A 24,648-nucleotide genomic window follows, 5' to 3' on the forward strand; every position below is an offset into this window, starting at 1 on the left:
CGTAATTATTGATCGCAAATGCCGAATGTGAGATAGTGTCTGTTTAAATAACTATATTCGATTAGTATTCAAACTTCACAACACTTACACAGGTCCTGTAAAAAGTGAAGGTAAATACCTTGCGCGAAATAAAAGATACTAGAGTGTTTTAGTTGAGCGTCTTTACGGTCCGCTCCGCTCCGAGCTGCCCCGCTAAGCCACAGCGGAGCGGCGGGCGATTTTCACGTTTTAGTTATGCGTGTAGCGGAGCGGAGCGGACCTTTCGTTGTTGCAGTGCCCTCTGGCCAAATTCAGCGTAGTGAAACAAAATAAAAAGACGTTTTGTCACTTTTACAAAGTAAGGCGAATATCTATATATAAATTATTTGTTCATGTAGTATCAGACGGGTGCTTGTAATGCGTTGCCGTCCATTTTATCGAGTTGGAAAGGAAGCGTCGACTTAGTGAACGCCACGTGATAGCCAGCGAGGTTGCATTTCGAATCCAATCCTTTCTAACGCCAATGCGCTGGCGACGTTTTTGTTAGCTGTGCTGTTCACTTTATTTCCTTAAACAACCAGTTGGAGGTGTATTACACAAGTTATTCGCGCTCGCGCGACTAGTACCTCGATGCAAGGTGCTTCGATGTACGCGCGAGAGAGGGCGCGTGCATCGACCACACTCGCTAGCGGAAGACGGCAGCAACGCTCCGCGCTCCGCTTGTAAGCGGACCGTGTTTCTCGCTCCGCTAGCCCGCTTACGGCTAAGCGGAGGACGCATGCGCATTCGTGCTTCCGCTCCGCTCAGCGGCTAAGCGGAGCGTAAAAACGCTAAACTAAAACTGTCTACTGTCTCGTCATCCACGCAAAACAGTTGGCAACAGTGTTAAGGCGTCAACTCTCTACGGCATGGAAATATTAATAAATAAGTAAACAATTCTAAGTAATCTTAAGTTCGTCGCCGATTACACTGAAGTCAAGAACGAGTACGTTATACTTTTCTAAAGCACATTTTCCCAGTTTTTTTTCGTAAGAGGGAAAAAAGGAAAAAACACTTTTTCAACAGAGAGCGCGTAAATTGGTTTTCGCCGCTGTGCTCATATGCTAGCGGTGAAGCATCATTACAGAAGGATCGAGATGGGAAAGAGACCGCCAAGAACGGGAAAGCAGGGGAAAAAAAAAAAGGAAAGAAAAGGCGGCATGAATTATAAAAGAAAGGCTACGAGCAGCGATTATGGGGGAAAGGCTGGCAAACAAGAAGCGGGGGATCAATCACCTCGAGAACGGGGTTGGACTGCAGCAGCTTGTCCTTGACCCGCTCGACGGCGTCCGAGTGGTGGCTGGCGGCGGCTACGTAGTGCAGCACCTTCTTGGAGGCCTCGGTCTTGCCCGCGCCGCTCTCGCCAGAGATGAGGATGCACTGGTCGCGGCACTCCTCGTGCATGCTCGTGTACGCGGCGTCAGATATGGCGAACCTGCAGGCCCGAGGACACGACTGCGGTGAGTATATTCACCACTCCGATGCGACGGCACAAGAAACGACATGATCGATAGATCGACTGATTGATCAAGTATACGATATCTGTGATTCGTTTATTGCTTGAGTGATGATTTGATTCACTTATTGGCCGATAGATAGATAGATAGATAGATAGATAGAGATAGATAGATAGATAGATATATAGATAGATAGATATAGATATTCAGTATACGATATCTGTGATTCACTTATTGCTTGAGTGACGATTTGATTTTGAGTAAATAACATTTGCTTGAGTAAATAAAAAAGCTTCTCTTGCTGAATTAGTTGGTGTATTACAGACATTATTTTGTTTTCGGCACCACACAACGCGACAATGAACTGACTCTCTTTTGTCTCTCTTCTATGACACCTTGTTGTCTAACTCAAAAAGAAAACAGATGAAGATCGACCGACTGTTTTGTTATAATTAATGGTTGGATTGAGTAATTACATTCTTGTTTAATTATACTGAGTAATCGGCTGACCTATACTGATTTATCAGCGAATCGATTTATTCAATCAATCAATCAGTTGATTCACTGACTGACTTTAACGCCCCATAACTGCGGGAAAAACTGCTTTAAACACCAACTGGGTGTTTAAAACAGGTTTCGTAACACGTCAGATCAATTTTTTTATGCATAGCACTGCGTATTGCGGGGCGCGAGACTGCGTGCAGACCACTGCAATCCAGCGCTGCTGATTTCCACTGTGTAACACGAGGAGCAAGTTACAGTTAAACAGACACCACTCCCGTTTCATTTTATTTTTGCGCCACGTACCTGCAGCCCTAATGAATGAATTAATGATTTATTCGTAATAGGGAATGCACCCCCGACAACAAAAGTAGCTTGAGGACATAAGCAGTACTCTCAGTCCCCCGCTGCGAAGACCGCACTAATCAAACGAGACCCCCTCTCTCTCTCTCTCTCTCTCTATATATATATATATATATATAGTTTATCACATGATTGCTGTGCGCATTAAACACTTGCGGGTGTAATGGCGGCGTGGCCCTCGTTGTGCCGTTGGCGTCCTGGTTTGACCACCGTGAATGTTAGAGCATCTATGTCTATCATAGATGCTATCATAGATGCTCATATCATGAATGTTAGCATCTAATCTATGTGAGTACACGTCAGAGCGAAATTCATATATATATATATATATATATATATATATATATATGTATGTATATATATATGCACGATAGAAGATTCGTGGAAATCGCGAAGAATCTTCGCGATTTCCACGAATCTTCTATCGTGCACGACCAACTAGCCACACAGACTCGCACTATTCCAAACACTAAACGTGAGATTCACTAAAACAGTTGTGTACGGCCAATTAGCAGGTAACTGCACAAGCTGATGATGAATAAACATTTATTAGGCACAAGCTGGAGAGGAAACGGCCGCATATCCGTGCACGGAGTATTGAACTATTTATCACGCGGTTCTTTGGAATTCGCACATCTAATAACCTAAATTACACCAATATGGACATTTTATGTCTAACTCGCACCGGCTTTTACTAACATCCTCGAAAAGCGTTTAAGAGAGAATCTTTCATTACACTGTTGGCAACTCCGTAAAGCAATCGCCTCACATCGATCGATCGACTATAAGCTTCCTCTCGAAAAGCGCAATCCCGTGTCGGCCATTACCGTGTGGCCGTGTCACTGCATTCTGAAGAACTGCGTCAGGGACAGCGGACGCCCGCGCAAGGCAAAAAATAGACTCAGCGGCAGCGCGCCATGCGGAGGTCTCGAACGCTGTTGACTGTTTTTGACTTCCGCCAGATGTCAAGCACTCTTTTTCTCCATTTTTTTTTTCTTTCAACGTGCGTGCGCATGAGAGAAAGCGCGCGTGTGCGTGTGCCTGTGTGTGTGTGTGTGTGTGCCTGTGTGCATGTGCGTGCGTGCGTGCGTGCGCGCGCGCGCGCGCGCGTGTGTGTGCGTGTGTGTGTGTGCGTGTGTGTGTGTGCGTGCGTGCGTGATAGAGAAAGAGAGAGAACAACAATGCAATAAAGAAAGAGGCCGCACAGGCATCACCGCGCAGTTCTAAAATGCGATGCGTATGTTAATTACACACTAAAGAGCAACAGTAAATCCTTTCAGTCTTGTATATGGCATACTTTTTCAAAACTTCTTTCTGGAGGTTTTGCGTGCTAAAACCAGTTCTGATTATGAGGCACGCTGTAGTGGAGGGCTCCGGATTAATTTTTACCACATGGGGCTCTTTAGCGTGCACTACAACGCAAGTACAAGGGCGATTTTGCATTTCGCCTCCATCGAAATGCGGCCGCCGCAGCAGCGAGCGAATCGACCCCTTCGTGCTGCCTCTCGCTTCGACGCGAACTAAGCGGCGAAAACACATCGCACGCGAAGCTATCAGCACTCGGCGCACCCTGTCCCCATCGTAGATCGCTTTCAAGACGAGGCCCTCGCGGCCGCGCCATACGAAGCAGCCGCCAGAGTAGAACGCCCCCTCACCCCATTCCTCCCCTCCCCCGGTGCCTTGCGCGCGTCCTTCGTGCTTTCCTCGCTTGCGCGTGCGAGATTGAGCCGTCATCGTCGGCTCATTCTCGCGCTCCTTCACTCGCAGATATAGCATAAGGTGCGCGCAAACGATGCTATCGCCATCGGACTTCATGCACGACATCATGGCGAAGGGGACGGTGACGACGACGGCAGAAATGCGCCTGGAGTGTGCATTTAATTGCTATCGCAATAAAAAAAGGGGGGGGGGGGCAGAGCTTTTTTTTTTTTAATTACGCGCCGAAACAGCAACGCCTTGCGCTAAAGGTGACGTCGCGATTTTCAAGTTATTTTTTTTTTTCGTTCGAGCGCAGGACAATTTATCGAAACATACTAAGTTGCGCCTTTGGTTCATTTAGTTCGCAATACACGATTAACTAGATCTCAAAGACCCAAAATTGATGACGTCGTGGTCACGAGGGATGCTGTAGTGCGGAAACTTCGAGGTGGCGTCGCCACTAGTTTTTGGTTTCTTTTTTCTTTAATTTCTGGCTTACTAAGCTCTCATGACCTTCACACTATTACAATGCGACCTCTACGGTCCCCAGCCACGACGACTGGATCCTCCCGGCTTGCGACTCGGCCCTTCGCAAGGCAGTGCTGCAGTCGCTGGTGGCCTTCACCGCTGAAACCGGACTGATCCATCGCTGTTTAACTACCTTTCCCCTCCCCTCCGTTACCCAATTAGGTCGAAGTGCCATCCATAATAAAGCGTCTACTCTCTCTCTATCTCTCTCGATCGCTATTGCAGAAGACTAACTTACACGTACAACCTAATTTATTATTCGTGTTTAGCTTCCCTTTAAGTTACAGCGGTACAGATTATCGGGTCAGAGTATACATTTGATCGACATAAGCAATAAACTTTCGAGCTATATAATCACCCCGTCCACTTTAAATACAGTAGCCTGTACTTTCAGCACGTGACCCAGTTTATGCTATATATCTACCTATTCGACCTTTCCTATAATGGCTGGGCTTCAGAACCACGTAATTGCAGCGAATGAGGCTATGCGTAACGGCGCCTAGACACCTCGATAGATGTGCGATAACGGAGAGCTTTCTCCGATTGACATAGACCACTGCGTTCACGACCAGCTCGTGCTCGAATTTCGACGCGTGTATTCCTTTTGCTTCTCGCATTTTGGCCACTGATAAAAAAAAAAAAGCGAGCCCGCAATGTCTCTACATCGGATCCTGTCAAAATCCAGGTTCGCGGGACACACCAACGGTGCAAACGGCGAACGTCTATGTACAGCCAGAAGCGGGTAGGTATAGAAAAGAGTTAAACGGCACCGACACGAACAGCGAGCAGCGTTGTGAAGCCTACACAGCTAGCTGTTGCAAGCTGTAGCACCTGTTCGCTAGTTAGTGGAATGGAACAAGCTGCCTGAAGAAGTGAAAGTACGTAGCCAAAATTGGAGATTTGTTTATATCCATGCAACACGGACGACTTCGCGCTACTCGCAGCGATGGATTCACACAAACTCACCCGCTCGCAATGCTTGTTGGAAATTAAGGCGCCAGAGTGAGGGTGAGGACGAAGCGAAGAAAAAAAGAAAGCCAGGAGATCCCACGCCCTGTGGGAATCGATGTTATGCGAAGCAGTGTGCGGGGAGCCTACCAAGTTAGCGAAACGACCATGAGAGCACCAAGACGTAGGCGGCTCTTTCATGACCTACATGGCACGCATGTCACGACATTCATGAGTCCTCAGGAGTCCCTTTAGCTACACCTAAGAGACCTTAGGGCGAAAGCTTTAGGCATACTCGTGACTGACTTCCACCAACATTCTATAGCGTTTCCTTCATATAGTACCCACGTCCGAACCCATTTCACTGGTTTTCAGTGTTAATGACTTTTTCGCTGAGTCATTGACGTTTTTTCTTAGTCATGGTCATGGCTATGACTTCTGCCATCATCCTTTAGTGTTTGCTTCCCTTAGTACCCCCGTCCGAACCCATTTCAGTGGTTTTTGAGTGCTATAGTTTCTTCGCTGAGTCATTGTCATTTTTGCTGAGTCATGGTCATGACTATTACTTCTACCAGCATCCTGTAGTGTTTCCTTCACTTAGTACCCACGTCCAAACCCATTTGAGTGGTTTTTGAGTGTTAAACTTTTTCGCTGCGTCATTGTCATGACCTACATGACACGCATGCCATGGCATTTTTGTCATGACCTATCACTTATGTTCGTCATACACTCCTGTCATAATATATCAATTTTGGTACCTACCAAGTTAACGAAACGACCATGAGAGCACCAAGACGTAGGCGGCTGTTTCATGACCTACATGACACGCATGTCATGACATATCATTTATGTTCGTCATATAATCTTGTCATAGGATGCCAATTTTGGTACATAACAAGTTAACGAAACGACCATGAGAGCACAAAGTCGTAGGCGGATAGATAGATAGATGGATAGATAGATAGATAGATAGATAGATAGATAGATAGATAGATAGATAGATAGATAGATAGATAGATAGATAGATAGATAGATAGATAGATAGATACGGTCAAAGTAGCAAATATTCGCCAAGAAATGCTTCGCGTTTAAAAATCTCCAGCCCTTCCCTTGTCGAGAAAATGGGGGTAAGCGAAGCTTGTCACGTGTGTACCTGACCTACTAATTTTCACTCTTCGCTGACGTCCAGCCTCGGCTACGGACGCCCTCACGGTCGGGTCGGCAGTCTATGGGTATGTATAGACATCGGCGGATCAAGTCCGCCGTTGTCGCTTGCGTTCGATGTCTCGAGTTTGCTCGGCGGCGTGGTTAGCAGCATACGCCGGCCCCATTCCCGCTAACGATTCTTCGAAAGTAAATTGCTTCAAAATTAAATCTGTCCGGCACGCAAGACAATTAATGGCTCATACCACCGTGGCTCATATCCCGGTAAAACGCGGCCTCCCCATTACGACGACAGAAGAGAATTGAAATTCTACGCTGGAATGATGAGCGGCAACGCAGCCAGCTGTGGAAGACGACGACGACGAACGCGGGAGCCCACGAGCGCGTGCCGAACACGAGCGCAACCCGAGGGGCGCCAACGAGCCAGCTGCGGAAGAATACGACGCTCGAGTCAATGCTGATAGTTTTCCGCGTACACCGACCCCGACACAAGTCAGCCAATACAAGCTTCGCTTGAAAAACGATATCCGCAGTCATCTTGTACCGTACAGACGAATACTGCTCCGACTGCGGTAACAAAACGCCCAAAACCAGCGAGCGAGCAGCGCGACCAGCCGCTACTGCAGCGGCCATATTGCTCACATTAGAATGATGATGATACCAGTTTTGATTTTGACAGTGCCATCTCTTGACCGTGTAGTTCAGTTCACAACACCACCCACGGCCGGGTGCCGTTGTCAGATGGGAAGGGGACTTGGCACCCGTAGGTACCACGCCCCAGAGCGTTCATGTACTCAACAACCCAGCATCATTCGGTACATTGACCCCGGCACCCCCCCCCCCCCCCCCTACCCGGGCTGACTGGGTGGGGGGCTTTGATTTGGGCCAACGGTCCTTCCCGGACAAGGGGGCCGCTGTGGAGCGGCGCACACCGTGCTATTTCACGCTTCACACAAACAGCCATGTCGGTCGTCAGGGACACAAGCCCGTCAGATCCCTGGATTGCCTCGACGGAAAAGGTGTCAAGGCAAACAACCATGGAGACAACAGAAGCCGTCCGCGGCGCAGTGCACTCTGTTGCGCCAGCACCGGTTCCAACTCTGTGTTCCACTGAGGCGAACGGAAATACGTGGATCGACTGGCGCATGCTGTCCAGTCGAGTGACCTTAGAAGCATGCATCATAACTTAATGGAAAGCTTTCCACCTGACTCTTCAAAAATCACAGCTGGGCGAGCCCACACTTCGAGAAACTTCTCGCCTAGGTGATGCCGCTCCCGGGTGAGATGGAACCAGACTTCCTTCCGTGCTTTTCCAAGCACTTCGTGAAGACCCGGCGCCGCTCCCCCGAAAACCGCATCACAGCGTGCTAACCAAACTTGGTATGAGCACTCGACAAGAAGAAGCACGAACTGGTTGATCGCCTGGCTAGGCAAAGGGTGCAAGAAACGGACTCTCTGAAATGGAACGCCTGGCAGACTAAACAAACTAGCTATCCGTTGGAGGAGAGCAGCAAAAAGTAAACACTGCGAAAAGATGTGAACTGTATCTTCTCGACCGCGACAAAAGGGGCACACTCCACGAGCCGGGATGGCTGTGAAGGGTCGGAAGCTAATCGGCAAACAGCCTCGCGCCAGGCGGTACATGAATGTAGCTCGCCTGGCGTCAAGGAAGCTTGCCGTAATGAGCTTCCAACTTGGTCTGTGAAAAGACAGGTCATACCTTTGGCAATGCGGGGGGAGACCGGGGGTAAGGATGTCAACTAATTCTTGGAGCGGAGTAGAAATTACGTCGATGTCGGAGTGGACCTTGCGAAGGCGTGCCAATGAATTGGCAGCCATCGCATAAAATGGGGTCGGGGTTCCTGAGCGAGGCACACAGTAAGAAAATGTGCTCTGGGAAAACAAACGGAGTCTAGTGCTAAGGAAGAAGGAAGTAAAGCTTCGAGTCAGGAGCATATCTGAGCTAAGGTCAACATGGGTCCACCTGACGTGCAGTGCAGCAGCTACGATGCCCAAGTCGGGAATTCCGAGTCCTCCCTTATCCTTGGGCAGCTTAAGTACCTGCCTAGCTACACAGCCAGTTGTCCCTTTCCAGAGGAACCGAAAGAGAACCCTCTCCAAGATAAGCTTGGTTCGGGTTGGAACAGGGGACACACATGCTACATACGTGAGAAAAGAAAAAAGAAGAGACCTAAGAATGTTCGCTCTAGCTGTCAATGGACACGACAACACGCTGAACTCCTGAATCCTGGTTTCAAGCTTCTCTTTAGCTTGCTGCCAGTTTTCAGAAGACAGGCCGTCTGGATCGAAATGGAAACCGAGAATTCGCAACCGCGTTTTCACGGGTAGACCATGAACGGGCTGCGGGCTGGACGGAGTGGAGTTCAAGTACATGGCTGCACTTTTCGACCTATTCAACCTCGCACCGCTCGCCCTGCGGTAACTGTCCATGACGTCCAGCACGGTGCATGCTGATGCCTCGTCCGGGACGACAATAGACAAGTCGTCTGCATAGGCGAAAAGTGCAACTGGAGGGGAACCTGGTGGAAGTAGGAACTTGCCAATTCTACTGTCACAGGATAGCCTCTGCAGAAGGGGTTCGATTGCGAGTACGTAGAGAGCAGGTGAGAGCGGATCTCCCTGCCGTACACCACGACCCACAACGAAAGCCTCCGAGACGCGATCCTGTATGAGAACAGCAGAAGTCGGTCGAGAGTACAAAGCTTGGACCATACGCTGAAAACCCACGCTAAAACCGACCTCCTTCAAAACCCGAAAAAGGTACCTGTGGCTAATGATATCGAAAGCCTTCTCCTGATCAAAGGAGCAGAAAATACCGGCAAGTTTCCTGGCATTCGCCCACAGGAGAAGGTCTCTAACTGCTAAACCGTGAAGATGCGTCTTGAGCGCTCGCGTCGATCCCAACTTTTTTGTTGTCGCTGAGTAACTGTTATTTTCCTGATTCATGCTGATGACTACTATTTCTACAATCATGCTTTACTGTTTCCTTCACTTAGTGCCCACATCCGAACCCATTTCAGTGGTTTTTGAGTGCTATACTTTCTTCGCTGAGTCATTGTCATTTTGCTTATTCATGCTCATGACTATGACTACTACCAGCATCCTGTAGTGTTTCCTTCACTTAGTACCCACGTCCGAACCCATTTCAGTGGCTTTTGAGTGTTAATCTTTTTTTGCTGAGTCATTGTCATTTTTGCTGAGTCATGCTCATGACTATTACTTCTACCAGCAGCCTGTAGTGTTGCCTTCACTTGGTACCCACGTCCAAACCCATTTGAGTGGGTTTTGAGTGTTAAATTATTTCGCTGAGTCATTGTCATGACCTACATGACACGCATGTCATGACATTTTTGTCATGACCTATCACTTATGTTCGTCATACACTCCTGTCATAATATATCAATTTTGGTACCTACCAAGTTAACGAAACGACCATGAGAGCACCAAGACGTAGGCGGCTGTTTCATGACCTACATGACACGCATGTCATGATATTCATGTCATGACATATCATTTATGTTCGTCATATACTCTTGTCATAGTATGCCAATTTTGGTACATAACAAGTTAATGAAACGACCATGAGAGCACGAAGTGGTAGGCGGCTAGACAGATAGATAGATACGGTCAAAGTAGGACATGTTCGCCAAGAAATGCTTCGCATTCAAAAATTTCACCGACGATTACGATACTCCCTAATGCGAAATTTGAGCGCAGCTCTATACGTGTTTTAGCGAGTCAATATTTTGTACTATGATTATGTAGGTACACGGTTTTAAGTGAAGCAAGTTTTATAGGCTCACAAGTGTCGGCGGTGGTGGTGGTGTCACGCTGAAAAGTGGGCCGATCCTGGCGATAGTGCAGAAAGGGTTCAAGCTCAATGGCATATACCCCTGTCGTGTGGGCCGATCCTGACGATAATGCAGAAAGGTTCCAAGCTCAATAGCACATACCAGGGACAAGAAAGAAAGAAAGGAAGAAAGAAAGAAAGAAAGAAAGAAAGGAGGAAAGACCAAGAAAAAAATCACGTGCGGCGCACACCCGCATCGGATATGCTAAACGCGTGATCACAGATCACGTAACACGCGGGTCACGTGACAAGCGCGCGGCCAATCAGGTTCGTTTGGTGTGTCGAGAGGAGGAACATGGAAGCAAAGCGGGTTGGCGCGCATTTCTCCGGGCTTCCCTCGCCTCAGATCAGTTTCGGCGAACAGATGGAAAGGGCACGGCGTGGTGCGTTCTGCAAAGGAGCAAACTGCGTTGATGAACGCGGGCGTGAACACGCTCGGGAAAGGGCTCGTCGTCGACGTGCCGATTCTAGCGTGAGGGTTTCCGAAGCCGAGGCCCGCCGTCAGTGACGAGCAAAGAATCCCGAGGCGAGGGCTTCCGAAGCCGAGGCCCGCCGTCAGCGACGATCAAAGAATCCATAAACGTTACCCTGACGAAGGTCAGATACAGACACGACAAGCGTCGCTTCCCCCATTTTCTCTACAGGGGAAGGGCTGGTAATTTTTTAGTAGGAAGACGCTGAGTAGCGTAGCTGGCGCGGTCAATCTGTCTCGTGCGACACGTTGCAAACGGAGCTAAGTGTGGCGCGACCACCTCGCTAATCGGGAGAGGCAGCGCGTGGGTGCCGTGTGGTCGCGATTCACAGCAGCGGCCGCAGACAGACCTCCACTAATGCAGCGCTTTGTTTCCATACAGATGACGCGCGCTACTCTGACGCCATACCGTAACCATCGTCGCCGCACAGTCTGTCTTGCGCGGCACTGCACTTCGCACGCTTTTCGTTCCACCAACGACGAGAGCGGCCCTTCGTCGCAGGGAAATCTTTCAAGCAGTGTCAGCGGCGACAACACCCAAGGGAGCGTCACATCAAGCTTCACACGTAGCCGCTCGCCATCGCCCTTGCAGGAGCAGTGATCCCCGTCACACACGCTGGTACCGTGGACGGACATCAGCAGCTGAGGTCGCGGACGAGCGTATAGCCCTCCCCACATTACGCCACCTTAATCCCCTTCGGAAGCGCAGATAACATCGCCCACGCGGCTGAAGCTGCCGTGGCCGCCGGCCACTCAGCGCATGCGCAGGCCGTCTCCCCTCAGCTCCTCCTCCGCTCCCGCCTCATGCTGTAGCCTCCTTCTTCACTTTCCTTCTCGCCCGAACTTTCATCTGCCGCTGCGCTGCGCGTTCGATTTCATATTTCGCTGTTCTCGTTCGTTCGGTTACGAGGTATTGCAACGCCGACGCAAAACAAGAACGGGCGTCCAAGAGCTGCGCTCTAAAAGCATAAGCGCATGAAAAAAAAAAAAAAAAAGGAACGACAAAATACTTTGAAATCTATGACGTCATATTGACTTAACGGCGCTGTGCTTTCGGCGAGAAATAAGGAAATGGAAAGTTCCGCCTTCGTTTTGTTCAGTACTAATCAACATTTTATAGCCAAGTCATTCAAAACACAGTGCTGGACAGAATACTCAGAATCAGAAAAAAAACTGATTCAGTGTTGCTCTTTGAAGCGTAAGTCCCTTTTAAGCTTTTCAATTCTCCAGAGTCGATCGGAATGCAAGAGGCTTAATTCAAGTTCGTTTAGCACTTACCATATTATCGCTAAGAATAAGAATCATTTGACCACTGCTGGACCGGCATGAACGAATAAAATCTCTATTTACGGCGCTTCTGTGCCAGAGGCGGAACCACATAACTTTTAAACACAAACAACAACGCACGAACGTATACACACAAAGAAGGCGTGTCATGGCGGCGTGACTCACACGTGCGGAGGCAGTTCGTAGAAGTTGGCATTGCGGTAGAGGTTGACGTAGTCGTCGCTGTAGATGTCGACGCGACGGTACGGGTTCACCGAAACCAGCACGGGCCCGATGTAAGTCTGCGGGAAGAAGAAGACAGGGGTGAGAGAGAGTGTGTGCGTGCACAGAAAGGGCGATTCCGCTAGGCGACGCGGAGTAACAGCTGTCACTGCTTATGTGTCGCATTCGCGTGTTTGGGTGCCGTTGCGTTATGCAAATATTCACGCCTGGCAAAGTTGGAACCATGCGAGAAACGCGGTAAGAAAGCAATAACGGGAAAACTGGACCCGAATAAGGCGTTACGTCACGAGACGTCACGCTATATTTTCTTTAAAGACGGCTCTTTCACTTTTCTGTAAGCCCTGGCTGCCACTGAGCATTCGAAGATTATTTACCGCGTTTTACCATTTCAACAGAACTGGCACAATGTCGCAAGCATTGACTAAAATGTGGCATCGCTTATACAAAGAAAAAGGGAAATCGGTAACGTTGTCCATGCGGAGAAAGCAGGACGAGAGCGGGAACAACCTAGGCCTACTACAACACGCCCTATGCATCAACGGCTAGTTCTTGGGCACTCGCGATTGTGTAGGGCTTGGCGACTCCACATGCTGTGTGAAATTTCCTAAGAAACCGCTTTTTATGTTTTTTTTTTCTTTAGTGGCGGTTTTCATTTTGAGGAAAGCCAAACTATCTAAACGAACGACTGCGCACTCTATTTGCGCCCATCTCCCTCCCCCAAGTGTTCCAGGGGGTGGGGGCATGCCATATCTGGTCCCTCCGTGCGCATGCCTGTGACGACTCGTCATAAATGGGCACGCTGCGTGCACTCCCGCATGGCGTGCGCCCTTTGCAATAAACAGTGCGGATTGCCGCGCGCTTGCTCCTCGCGTGTGACTCACGTAGATGAGGTCCTCGGTGAAGCGCTTCCGGAGGTTCTCCACGAAGGCCTGCTCGCTCTCGTAGTCCTCGAGCAGCACGAAGTCCTGCACCCCGACCCGGTCGCGGGAGTGCAGGGCGTTCTCCATCGCCTGCGTGCACAGAGAGAGAGAGAGAGATGCATGCTCGGTGTGAGTGTGCACGCTCACGAACGCGGAATGAATAATAATAATAATATGTTTAAGCCTAATAAATGACTAAAAGGCAAAGCCCTCATGGAGGAAGGAAAATGACTGTAAGAGGGAACATGACGTCGAGGCAGCTATATAACCTCGGCAAACCAACCATGGAGTTTTTCTTTTTTTCTTCCTCCATGAATCAACCTCCTCTGACGCCGCCATGGTTGCCGGACCTTTCGAGTTTGGTTTAGTGGCGTCGTCGTCACGATCGGCCGTCTCAACTTCTACGTACTTACTACCCGTATACTCTATATACGCGCGCTCGGAGGCTAGAAATTGCCGCTCGCCTAGCTATCACTCCGTTAACGCTCTCTCCCAGCGATCTCCAGCTAACTTTACATCGAGTAGACCATAACTACTTCGTCAGCTTTAACCTCTGCTAAGCTCGACGCTATTCGCACTGCATAGCCGGCCCACCCACCGTGCACACAACAACTTGCGTATTCCAAAACACAAGGAAACCGTATAATATCATCAACCAGTATGTTAAAATACGTGCGCGCTGGTGAGATAAATTTTAACGATCGGTGAAGAGGTTAGCCGAGCAAGAGGCTTGGCATGCTAACACAGGTTTAACATATAACAAGAGATCAAATGACGAGAGAGAGAGAGAGAGAAAAAAGAACACGTACACTGGCACGAAAACTCGAAAAGCAACGCCCTGTCCCGAGTCCGACGACGCCATCTAAACGCCTGCAAGTGTCCTTATCTCATACAGCTCCACCTAACCACTTGGCGCCAGTGACTAGTATACCGTCTCATTTCGCTTGGCACCCGTTCAAATCGGTGACTCTAAGGGACCCCCTTGTTGCCCGTTCTACGCATAGACTGCAGGAGCATACTTCTGCCTCCTAATTTCAACTGGGATATCAGATAACACTGTTTGACTTCCTATACATATTGTTGTCGTGCTATATACCTAGCATATCGTAGCGTTACGCCGATCATTTTTCCTTCATCGCTCGCGACGTGGTCCATATATATATGCAATCAAACGCGACTACATAACGAGAAAAAAAAAAAAAAATCGGCGGCGCTTTAGCGGTAAAGGCGAGAGAAATTCCTTAGCATTACGGCGCACCTCTTTGAGGTCTCGGATCTATGGTTTAAACCGCGTTCACCACATTGCAGGGTTGTTAAGAAGGTCACTCGACACGCGTACGTCCTGCGTCTTCGAGAAGCAACTCACGGTGGGCCCGAGCAGACAAGCCGTCAGCCGCACAATATACACGCACATACACATACGCTCTTCTCCAGCTCTCCCGTATACCACTTTACCACGTGACCGGCTTCGCACACTTCACACACATACTTTCTTCCACTTTGACACTCCTATAATGAATAACAAAAAACAACAACGAAAAGAAGGTCTTAAAACTGGAATGACGCACCTGGGAGAGCTGCACAAATTCAGTTAAGCAGATCGTTACCACAGAAACGTTCCTTAGCGACGGCGGCACGATTGGTCTGGTCGATGCACGCCGCTTTGCTCATACACACAGCATATACGTATACACGGTACGCGGGCTGCTGCGAACGTCGTTGGACCGGTTTCTGACAATGATACATGCGGTGAAACAACTGTCACGCATACGCACACGCCCTATAGCTGTGCCAACGACTCGGAACTATACGCGTGTCCGCTGGCGTAAAAATAGGCGTTACACGTCCGAGCGCGAGGTAGTGCCCGCTTCGTCATATAGTATCATGTATAGGGTTGAGTCCCCGGTTTACGTTATACAGCGACCGTACGGATACGTGGCCCAGCTGGAAGTTGGCAACTCTGGCCCAAAGCCCAATAATATCCCCAATTCCGAATAGGGCTTGAAAATTCTTCACTGTAGTTGACTTTTTAAGGGGCAAGCAGAGGAACACGTAAGCATGTGAGGTGGCGAATGCGCGACTCCGTAAACGAAGTAGCGCCACATATAGCACAACATAGGTTCCAGTAAGTGGAACATATTTTACGTAGGAACTACGTGCATCGATATGTCCTTCAGCGTCAGCTCTTCCTTCGGTGGAGGTTCGTACTTCTGCTGGAGGTTCTGCTGGAGTGGATGTTCGTACTTCTGGTAATAATATGTGTAAGTTCCACTAAGCAGGTGTGTCATTTCTTCAAATATGTTCCACTTAGCAGAACCTATATATGTGGAATGAGATTAAGAGCGTGGTAGCATAGTAGTGATATATAGTAACGATGTTTTAAACCCGGCAATCGAGGCCGGCATATGCTCCGCTTGAACGGCTCTTGCGAGGCCTTTCTTCCGTGGATCCTCAAGGAGAGTGGCCCTTTCTAATGCGATTGCTTAGGCTTGGGCGCGATCGCAGAGAGTGTTCGATGTCTTTCATTCATTGTAATATTCACTGAGTAAGAAATCAGACTATACGTTAAGCAAGTAAATCGAGAGCTGCCGTATAGCCATCAGCGATAATGACCGAGTTACCCTGTTTCTGATCGTATCCCGTGGGAAAAAAAAAAAAGAACTACCATCGAGCATGCAGGAGCGATTGCAGACATAAGCCGGTATTTTGCTTGTCACGTATATAACGCTTTTGTTCGTCTATATGTATGTGCTCGAAACCGCACGGCCGTGGTGGTTATAGGCGGCCGTGGCTTTTTTGCTGCCGAGCACGATCGAGGTCGCGGTTTCGTTCCCAGGCCGCGGCGGCCGCATTCCAAGGGCGACGGAATCCCCAAAACAACTGCGAACTGACATTTGTACTTTACGGAAGCCCAGGTGTTATGTAACTCGCGTATTTTTTGGTTTCCTTGTCTGTCAAAGCTAAAGACTATATAGTCAACAACGTTTTATCAACACGCCACAAGATACTCCCACATTGGCCTGTATTCGCAAGCTTTAATGCCTGCATAGGCTGTCCCAGCGAACATTAGGCAAGCTGTTCAAAGAAAAAAGAAACAAAAATAGAAAAGCTAGTTATACAGCAGCCAATATTTTTTTTTTCTCGAAAGGTTGCCCTGCTGCAAAATGCATGTAATTCATGTAATTTACACGCATGCATGCATGCATGTACATGTTTTCATTCTTGGAAAGCTTGTTTGCAACGAGGCTCTAAAAATGTTGAGAGGCTATTCGTGCAGTTATTTTAATGACACTTAGCGATCTTGTGTTTAATACTGATCCTAATTGTCCGTGATATTGGCTGTCTTATTTTCGCATAGCCAGTACACGCGTGTTGCCTAATTATTCCGAAATAGCTATTCCTGCTTTAAGTATATGCTTCTACGTGTGGCTATTCAACATTCGATTCGATATTCGGTACTTACTATTCGTATACGATTCGCATATGAAAACGTTGATATTCGCCCACCTCTAATTTTCAGGCGATTGCGTTTTGCCTTCGTAACCGCCTTACCGCCTTTTCTCAAGACGTGCATGCGAAGTATGAGGTGCAGCTACTCAGACTATTCATGGAAACAGGTTCATAGGTTATTTTCTCCGCAGTCTCTCTTCCCTCCCTCTTCTTTTTTCTTTTTCTTTTTCCTTATTCACACGGCTGTGTGCAATCCCCCGAGGAACATTATTTACTCGGGCAGAAAATTGGTGGAACAGTGAGCGGGGAGCTTTAATGAATAGAAAGTTGCCTTCGCAACCACTCGCGAACGACTATTGACTTTGTAAGAAGAAAAATGGCGGAGGCGGTGGCATTAAGTAAACGGTCACGGTTTTAGCATAGGTCCGTTTGCCTATAAACATTGACAACTTCAGTGCGACCCGCAAATAGCGGCGATTTGGGGCCATTCCCAATTGTCCCCGCTCCGTCAAAACAGCGGCCCATAGGTGCAGAAGGAAAGAGAGAGAGAGAGAGAGAGAGAGAGTCCTTGACACGAAAACGAGTTTTCCAGTAAGTGCGAACCAAAGACTCCCAACGGGCGGGCAGGCCTCGATTAACCATTAACGCGCTCCGGACCGTGCAACCATATAGCTACCGCCACTGTTTACAAGCGCAAAATAGAGCGATCAAGGCTATAGCACAATGTGCTATACCAGGGTGCGCTATAGCACTCAGGTTTCTTTGAAGACGTCGTTATACCCTTTCTTTCTTTGCACAGATTCTTCCGTTTCGCAAAGGTCGTTGGGACCATTCGCACACACACACTCGCTCCAGAACGATTTAGTCACGCCTGAGTACACTCCGAGAAAGCTGAATGCGCCGAGAAATAATGCCGTATAGCTCCGGCGTCAAGGACTTCTACGTATATAACGTAATCTCGCCTGTAGCGTTGTGCAATGATTGTGTATGGACGGCCTTTACTTCTTTTGCCCGATTAAGCGATCGGTTCGCGCATTGAATAGCGCGCGGACTTCGAATTTAACGGGCCGCGGTATATAAGACGCGTGGAGGCCACGATTTGAGACCTTGCTCGTTGTTGCTGCTGTGTACGGACGTCCATATATCACTTAACCGGCGATATCGCTGGCAGATAAGAGCGTTAAACGTTTCATCTGCGCGCATTCGTATATATAAAGTGCGGTTTCGCTATCATAATGCGCGATCCGAGCGCGAGAGAGTCGGGGTATAGTATGGAAGTATAGCACAGAGTTTATATGAAACAATTCGGAAGGAGCCGTCAAGTTCTTAGGTCTGAGATAATATCGACGTTATTAATGTGCGTGAGCGCACACGAAGCTCGAACATTTTTCTTTTCTTAATCTCGCGCTCATGTCAAAACCCGACCGTCTCATGGGATGACATCTAAATCTTGTTCTGGGCTTTCTGTTTGCACAGGTCACTGCAGATATGTGATGAAAGTACTCATGGCTCTAATGTCGTGGTAAAATTTAAGAGCGAATGTAGTTCTCCAAGGCACCCATGTCGGGCGTCGGGTTTTGTAAGCTTTATATGTTTCAAAGTTAGTCGGTCTAGCTGTGGTTCGTATATATATATATATATATATATATATATATATATATATATATATACACACAGTGGAATCTCGTTGATACGACTCTGAACGGGTTGTTTGAGATAAGCCAGTGAGTGAGTGAGTGAGTGAGTGAGTGAGTGAGTGAGTGAGTGAGTGAGTGAGTGAGTTGGGTAGATGGAGTCGAACTCTGGACCAAGTGGGGTTATCGTTGCATCGATGCGTCTCATTCACCTCTCGCCGTCGATGCAGCATCGTCGACATTGCGATGAAAGCATTACACGGAAAACACCCTCGTAGTGCGTTTTACGATCAGAGCCCGGTTCTCGGGATACCTCGCATTCACTCGACATAACAGCCTCGTTCTCCATGCTTGTCGGCTGCCGCGCGCGCGTCCCTCACTACACAACTCGTGTCTCAGTGATATACGAAGAGCTCAGCGTCTCACCAACCTGCTCCTCGCCTGTGTACAATAGAACACGGGCGCTGTGGCTTGCGTTCTCCTTCCATTCACGTCCTCTTATGCATGCATGAATGCGTGTCATTCGCCCAGCTGCGTGCTCTCAGGCTGTATGCACGTCTGTCAATAACTGCGATGTGCGGGCGCAGCGCATAGAATAATGGTATTATGTGTCGACGCTTTGTGTGCTGAAGCGTGCAACTTTAGGATGGTGCTCCATACATAGAGAACAACGCCCGTATATAGCGGTACATATCGGTGCACGCCGATATAATATATATATATATATATATATATATATATAGTGGAATCTTGTTGACACGCTTCTGCATAATGCGTTTTTCTTATATCTAATATTCTCTGATAATACGATTTTCGGATGCTACGTTTAATCTTAAGATTCCCGTGAACGTCGTATCAAGGAGTTGCCTATACATATTATATATATATATATATATATATATATATATATATATATATATATATATACGTGTGTGATGAGAGAGAGAGAGAGGAGATGAAATACAGGTGCGGTACTCGTGCACCATCAATAAAGCGAGAAGTCCGGTTCGTCCTAAGTTCCAGTTGTGCCGCAGAAACCTTTCCTCGCATATACGCGTATATATTATGCAAGCGCCGCCAGAAATGTTCGCCCGCGTTTCGCAGAGCATAAAGCTGCCGAACGGTATACACATTTTCGCCAGCTCTATTATGGAGGAAAGCGCGGTACATTATGCCCATTTATCGACGGAGCATCTAAACGGCCCGTGTATTCTTTTCCCCGCATCGCCTTTTTTCTCAGCGATATAAATCTCCGCTCGCATTTATACGCGTCTATAGAAAGTCGCGCCACGAGGGCACGAGTTTTTTTAACGGCCTACTTTCCCACGCGTATATACTGACCGATAACGCCGAGTGTATATAGCACAAAACTCGCCACGAAACGACGCGCTTCTCGCGTCTTCCTCAAAAGCCTACGAACAGAGAAAGACACACACACACGTGCGAGTTCACGGGCGCACACAGAAACGCTCATAAGAAAGAGACACATCTGGATGACCATAGCCGACGTCCACTGGCGCTCGCAATTCCTATTCACCGTGCACGGTGGTTCTGGGTCCTGTGCTGGGGCTTCCCTGCCGTGCAGTAATGCATCGCGCAGAAAGCACAGACACGGGGAGTCAAGCGAGAAACGTGCATGCTCTATCCCTTTCGAGGTGCAATAATCCTTCCACGATTTTTTTTTTGCAAGGTGCATTGCGCGCGCGTGCGTGCGTGTGTGTGTGTCTACATGCTTACACTACACACAGTTTACCGAACTCTATGCAGCGCGCAGTGAAGCCATGGCTCCCGTCAGCCAATCAGCGTGTAACGAGAACGGGTTACATGTTTCGGAGAAAGATATACAAGATTCGCTCTATAGTTACTTTTCACTGCTAATCCATCCATGATATCCTTCCATTCAACTAGCGTAGCGCGGAGGATTAGTGGCGGATAATGGCCGAGCCTTTCTGCTGGCTATCGCTCCTGATTGGCTAAGGCAACTCGCAGCTTTCGCCGTATACTGCGTGGAACTAGTGAGACGCAGTACAAGGCGCGCGCGTGCGCGCGCGCGCGTCTGACAGGTTTAGTTCGGTGTGGGCGTCGTGGTGTGTGTGGCCTGCAATATAAACCTCGCACAGCGCCGCGCCCGGCCGCGCGCTGTCAGCAACAAATCAGCGTATATAGGCCGCGAAACACACGAGCCGCCGTATAGGTTGCGGGAAACGGAATACGCAGCTCAAAATAAAAAAGAAAGGCCCATTAGTTCACAGTATCGTGTACGGATTGAATTAAGTACACACAGCACGCGACGTAACCACGCACGCCGCCGTCTGATTGTGGCACTTGGCAGCCTGCTCCTTACTTTTTCCTCTCTCCTCTCTCTCTCTCTATTCATCCCTATACCCCTTACCCAGTGCAGGGTAGCAAACCGGACTTGCGTCTGGTTAACCTCCCTGCCTTCCCTCTTTTCTATTTCTCTCTCTCTCTCTCTCTCTCTCTGTCAATTCAGCAAGTTTTTTTTTTTTTTTTACCAAATAATAACCATGCACATGAAGCAAGATGACCGACTCACATCCTGTTTAAGCCTCAAATTCTCGCAAAGCCACGCCACAATTGGTCATTCCAAATTAATTTTTGCCAACCATAGGGTTCGTTAACGCGTACCTAAATCTATAGGTACACAGTGTTTTTTGCATTACGAATGGATCAGAATGCGGACACGGCGGCCGGGAATCGACCCCGTGACCTCTTACTCAGCAGCAGTATACGCCACGGCGACTAAAGACACCGACGCAGATGAACGCTGGAGATCCTATAAGGCAACACATATGTACTATATGCTTGCGAGCTCCAGTAATGTATACGACGAGGGGGAAGGTCAGGCCACGAAGTTTTCTTCGGCGCGTTACCGAAAGCAGAAACATCAACGTCAAAACGCACGAGGCCATTGAGGTTAGGTAACAAAAAAAGAAAGAAAAAAAAAAAGAAAAAGGAAAGCGTTTCCGCGTTTCGTGCGCCGTTACGGCAGCAAACAAGCGCGCGAGGCGATGTGCGGCGCTGCGTGCTGTCAGGCGCGCCGGAAACGACGACGCTTTCTGCTGCATCGGGGAAGCGAACCGCATGCAAGCCCACGCATCTCCGTCGTTCGCACGTGTCGACAGTGCTAAAACCGTGCAACGCGAAACGGTCCGAGAGAGGGAGTGAATCGCACGAAGCGCATTTCCGACGTATTTATACGGCGCCAGCGCGTCAGCGCACCTATATCACATCACGTGACAATGGCCACGTCATCTAGATCCATCGTTCGTACTTCTCGACAGAGCTCAAACCGCGCAAGGAAACGCTCCCGTAGAGAGGGCTGAACCACACGAAACGTAATTCCGACGTATTGCCAGCGCGGGCGCGCCTATTATAAGGCGCTGCTTCCTGCAGGCCAGCAAGCACAAGTATAATGCATCGGAACCAATTACTCCTTAGCGCGCGCATTGCGCGTCGCCAAATAGACGCGCTCCCACCTCGCGTCGAAAATACATCAGAAATGCGTTGCTTGTGGTTGCCATGTCAAGTTGATCAGCCGCCGAATCCACAGAGCTGCTCTATATAGTACGCGAGCTACACAGCTGTCCGCAGGAGTCCTGGGCTGAGGACCACTCCGCCTGGCTCAAGCAAGTACACAAAATCCAGCAGCTTTCATTTCTTTTTCTTTCCTTTAGGTGCACATAACGCGTCTTAAATTGATCAAGCATTCGTTGACGGATGCTGTTCCCGCACATTGCACATCGCTGCACAGTTTAAGCGAGACAGTGTACGTATGGAGCCTCGGTTTCTCTTAACCGTGGAAGCACCAACAACCGGGACGATGGTTGGGTGCCCAGACGCAAAAATAAGGGGCGCAAAAAGAGAGAGAACGAGACTAAAGAGCTTGGGAGGCGGCCAAGCAGGCCAGGTGCGAGTTCCTTTATCATCTGGCAAACGGGGCTTCCTTCCGGCGCTACTGACTGGGGTAGAAAAACATTGGGCCGCCGTAACATACACTATACAGTCTATACTATGCACTCACTGTATGTTGGGCAGCTGCCCCGCGACCCGTTTTGTCTGTTAAAACAAGCGAGTTGTTGCTGGGAGGCGCCTCGAGTAACACTCACACACACGCACACACACGCACACACACGCAAACACACATGTAAGCACACGCAAACACACACGCAAGCACACGCAAGCACACACGCAAACACACAGGCGAACACACAGGCGAACACACACACTCTCAAACACAGAGAGACAGAGACAGATAGATATCTCAATCCTCGCCCAATGCGCGCCAACCAAATGTTGCACCGACATGGTACAACTAAAAGAAGCACCGTGACGCAAAAGTAATGGACCGTCAGCTACCGCAGATCGTTTGCTCCTATACCGCAAATACGACCCACGCTATATATACTACGCACATGCGTTCCACATAAGGGGGAGCGGCCGCCCGCGCAACCAGCTCAAACTGCAGGCGCGGGTACATGATGCATTGGACGGCGCGGGCCATCTCTCAATGTATTCGCCCCCGAGGTCGAGCGAAGTGTCGGGCTCGCGCGCCATGGAGGAGAAGGCCCAAGCAAATCCCGGCTTGTTTAGCGTAGAGTGGTGGCTCGCCGCCGTTTCAGCGCTATTACAAGAGCGTGGCCAATGAAGGAGTTGGGAGGCATCGCGCTCTCCGGAGCGGCAGCCGGGTCGTTTCCATGTATGCTCGAGTTTCTAGTTTTGGTGGGCCGTGGTGTTACTTACGCGAGGAGATGAGAGAGGCAGTAGTTTCGTATATTACGGGTTGAGAACTGCACGGGACGTTGGGCTGAGTGAAATTTTGATTGATTGATTGATTGATTGATTGATACTGAGAGGGAGAGAGGGGAAGAGTGAGTGAGAACGAGCGAGAGAGTGTGAGTGCTTTATGCCAAGGCATGAGAACTGCGCGGGGCATTGGGCGCAGAATAAACTTAAAATGAGTGAGTGAGTGAGTGAGTGAGTGAGTGAGTGAGTGAGTGAGTGAGTGAGTGAGTGAGTGAGTGAGTGAGTGAGTGAGTGAGTGAGTGAGTGAGTGAGTGAGTGGTGCATTGGATCGAACTGGAGCTAGCACTGCAGGATAACAACATCTGAGGTCCTGGCGTTCTTTTGCTCCATCAAAACAAATGGTACGGGTGTAATGAAGCAGTTTATACACCACCGCTATGAACGCAGCCCGTTGACGCGACACTGAACGCGTTACCACCGAGAGGTGCACTGGTGCAGTGTCGGAGGCCACGCTGAACGTCACTGCGCGGCTAGGTCTTCAATAGAGGGCGCATCCCTTGCAAAAATAATGCATGCTACTCAATATAATCTCAGCAGACTTTCTATTGAAGTCAGCACAACGCCAATAGAAACACAACAGAAAGTTTATGATCTCTGTAAGGGCACGGCCTGTTCATTATGGTAAGCTGCTTAGCTGGTAATCCTGCTCAATTCACGCAAGTGCTTTAGGAGCAGGTGCAAGGAATGCGACAGAAAAAAAATTTATCGGGTAAAAGTAAGCCGCCTAACCGAGGTGTAATTGTGTTTCGTGAACTGGTATACTGCATAATTTGACGGACCAAATGGAAAGCTGCTAATTTCTTTGTTCGAGCGCATTTGAAGGAGCGCTTTCTACCACCGAAACACCAAACTACCTGTGATACAACGACACCATTATTTCAGCTTTCAAATCTTATTCAGATAAATATATAGAAAGACTGGAGAGACCGGGAGTTTAACCAGACGAGAGTTTCGCGTTTGCTACCCTGCATTGGTGCGGGGTGTATGGGAGGCCGTTATCCCCATGGCGTTCACACAGGCCAGTGAAACGCAAAAAGCGCAGTAACGCTTGCGCGACCTTCTCACGTGACGATAAGACTCGTCGACGCTGTAGAATTCTGCTAATTCTTATGCGTAATATTCTCTGAAAGACTATTCTATAGACCAGTGCCCGCAGTGTACAGTGCACAGAGACTATCACTCTCCGTTGTGCTCAACAAGTTGGACGACCGGCCTCGATCTGTCGGAAGAAATCTTTTACCGTATTCACAAAAACCTATTACGCCAACAATTCTTCGTAAGAGGTAACTGC

At 48.8% G+C, this 24,648-nt stretch overlaps 1 protein-coding gene across 1 annotated transcript in view; it reads right to left on the minus strand.

Moving 5' to 3' along the window:
* Positions 1 to 24,648, minus strand: part of LOC119446437 (unconventional myosin IC-like) — a 147,438-nt gene that overhangs the window by 31,832 nt on the left and 90,958 nt on the right. Inside the window, 3 exon segments of the mRNA XM_037710869.2 lie at positions 1,255 to 1,453; positions 12,473 to 12,588; positions 13,411 to 13,539. Of these exon segments, the coding sequence (XP_037566797.1) occupies positions 1,255 to 1,453; positions 12,473 to 12,588; positions 13,411 to 13,539 (444 nt within the window).

This window comes from Dermacentor silvarum, chromosome 3, assembly GCF_013339745.2.
Source record: "Dermacentor silvarum isolate Dsil-2018 chromosome 3, BIME_Dsil_1.4, whole genome shotgun sequence".
NCBI lineage: Eukaryota > Metazoa > Arthropoda > Arachnida > Ixodida > Ixodidae > Dermacentor > Dermacentor silvarum.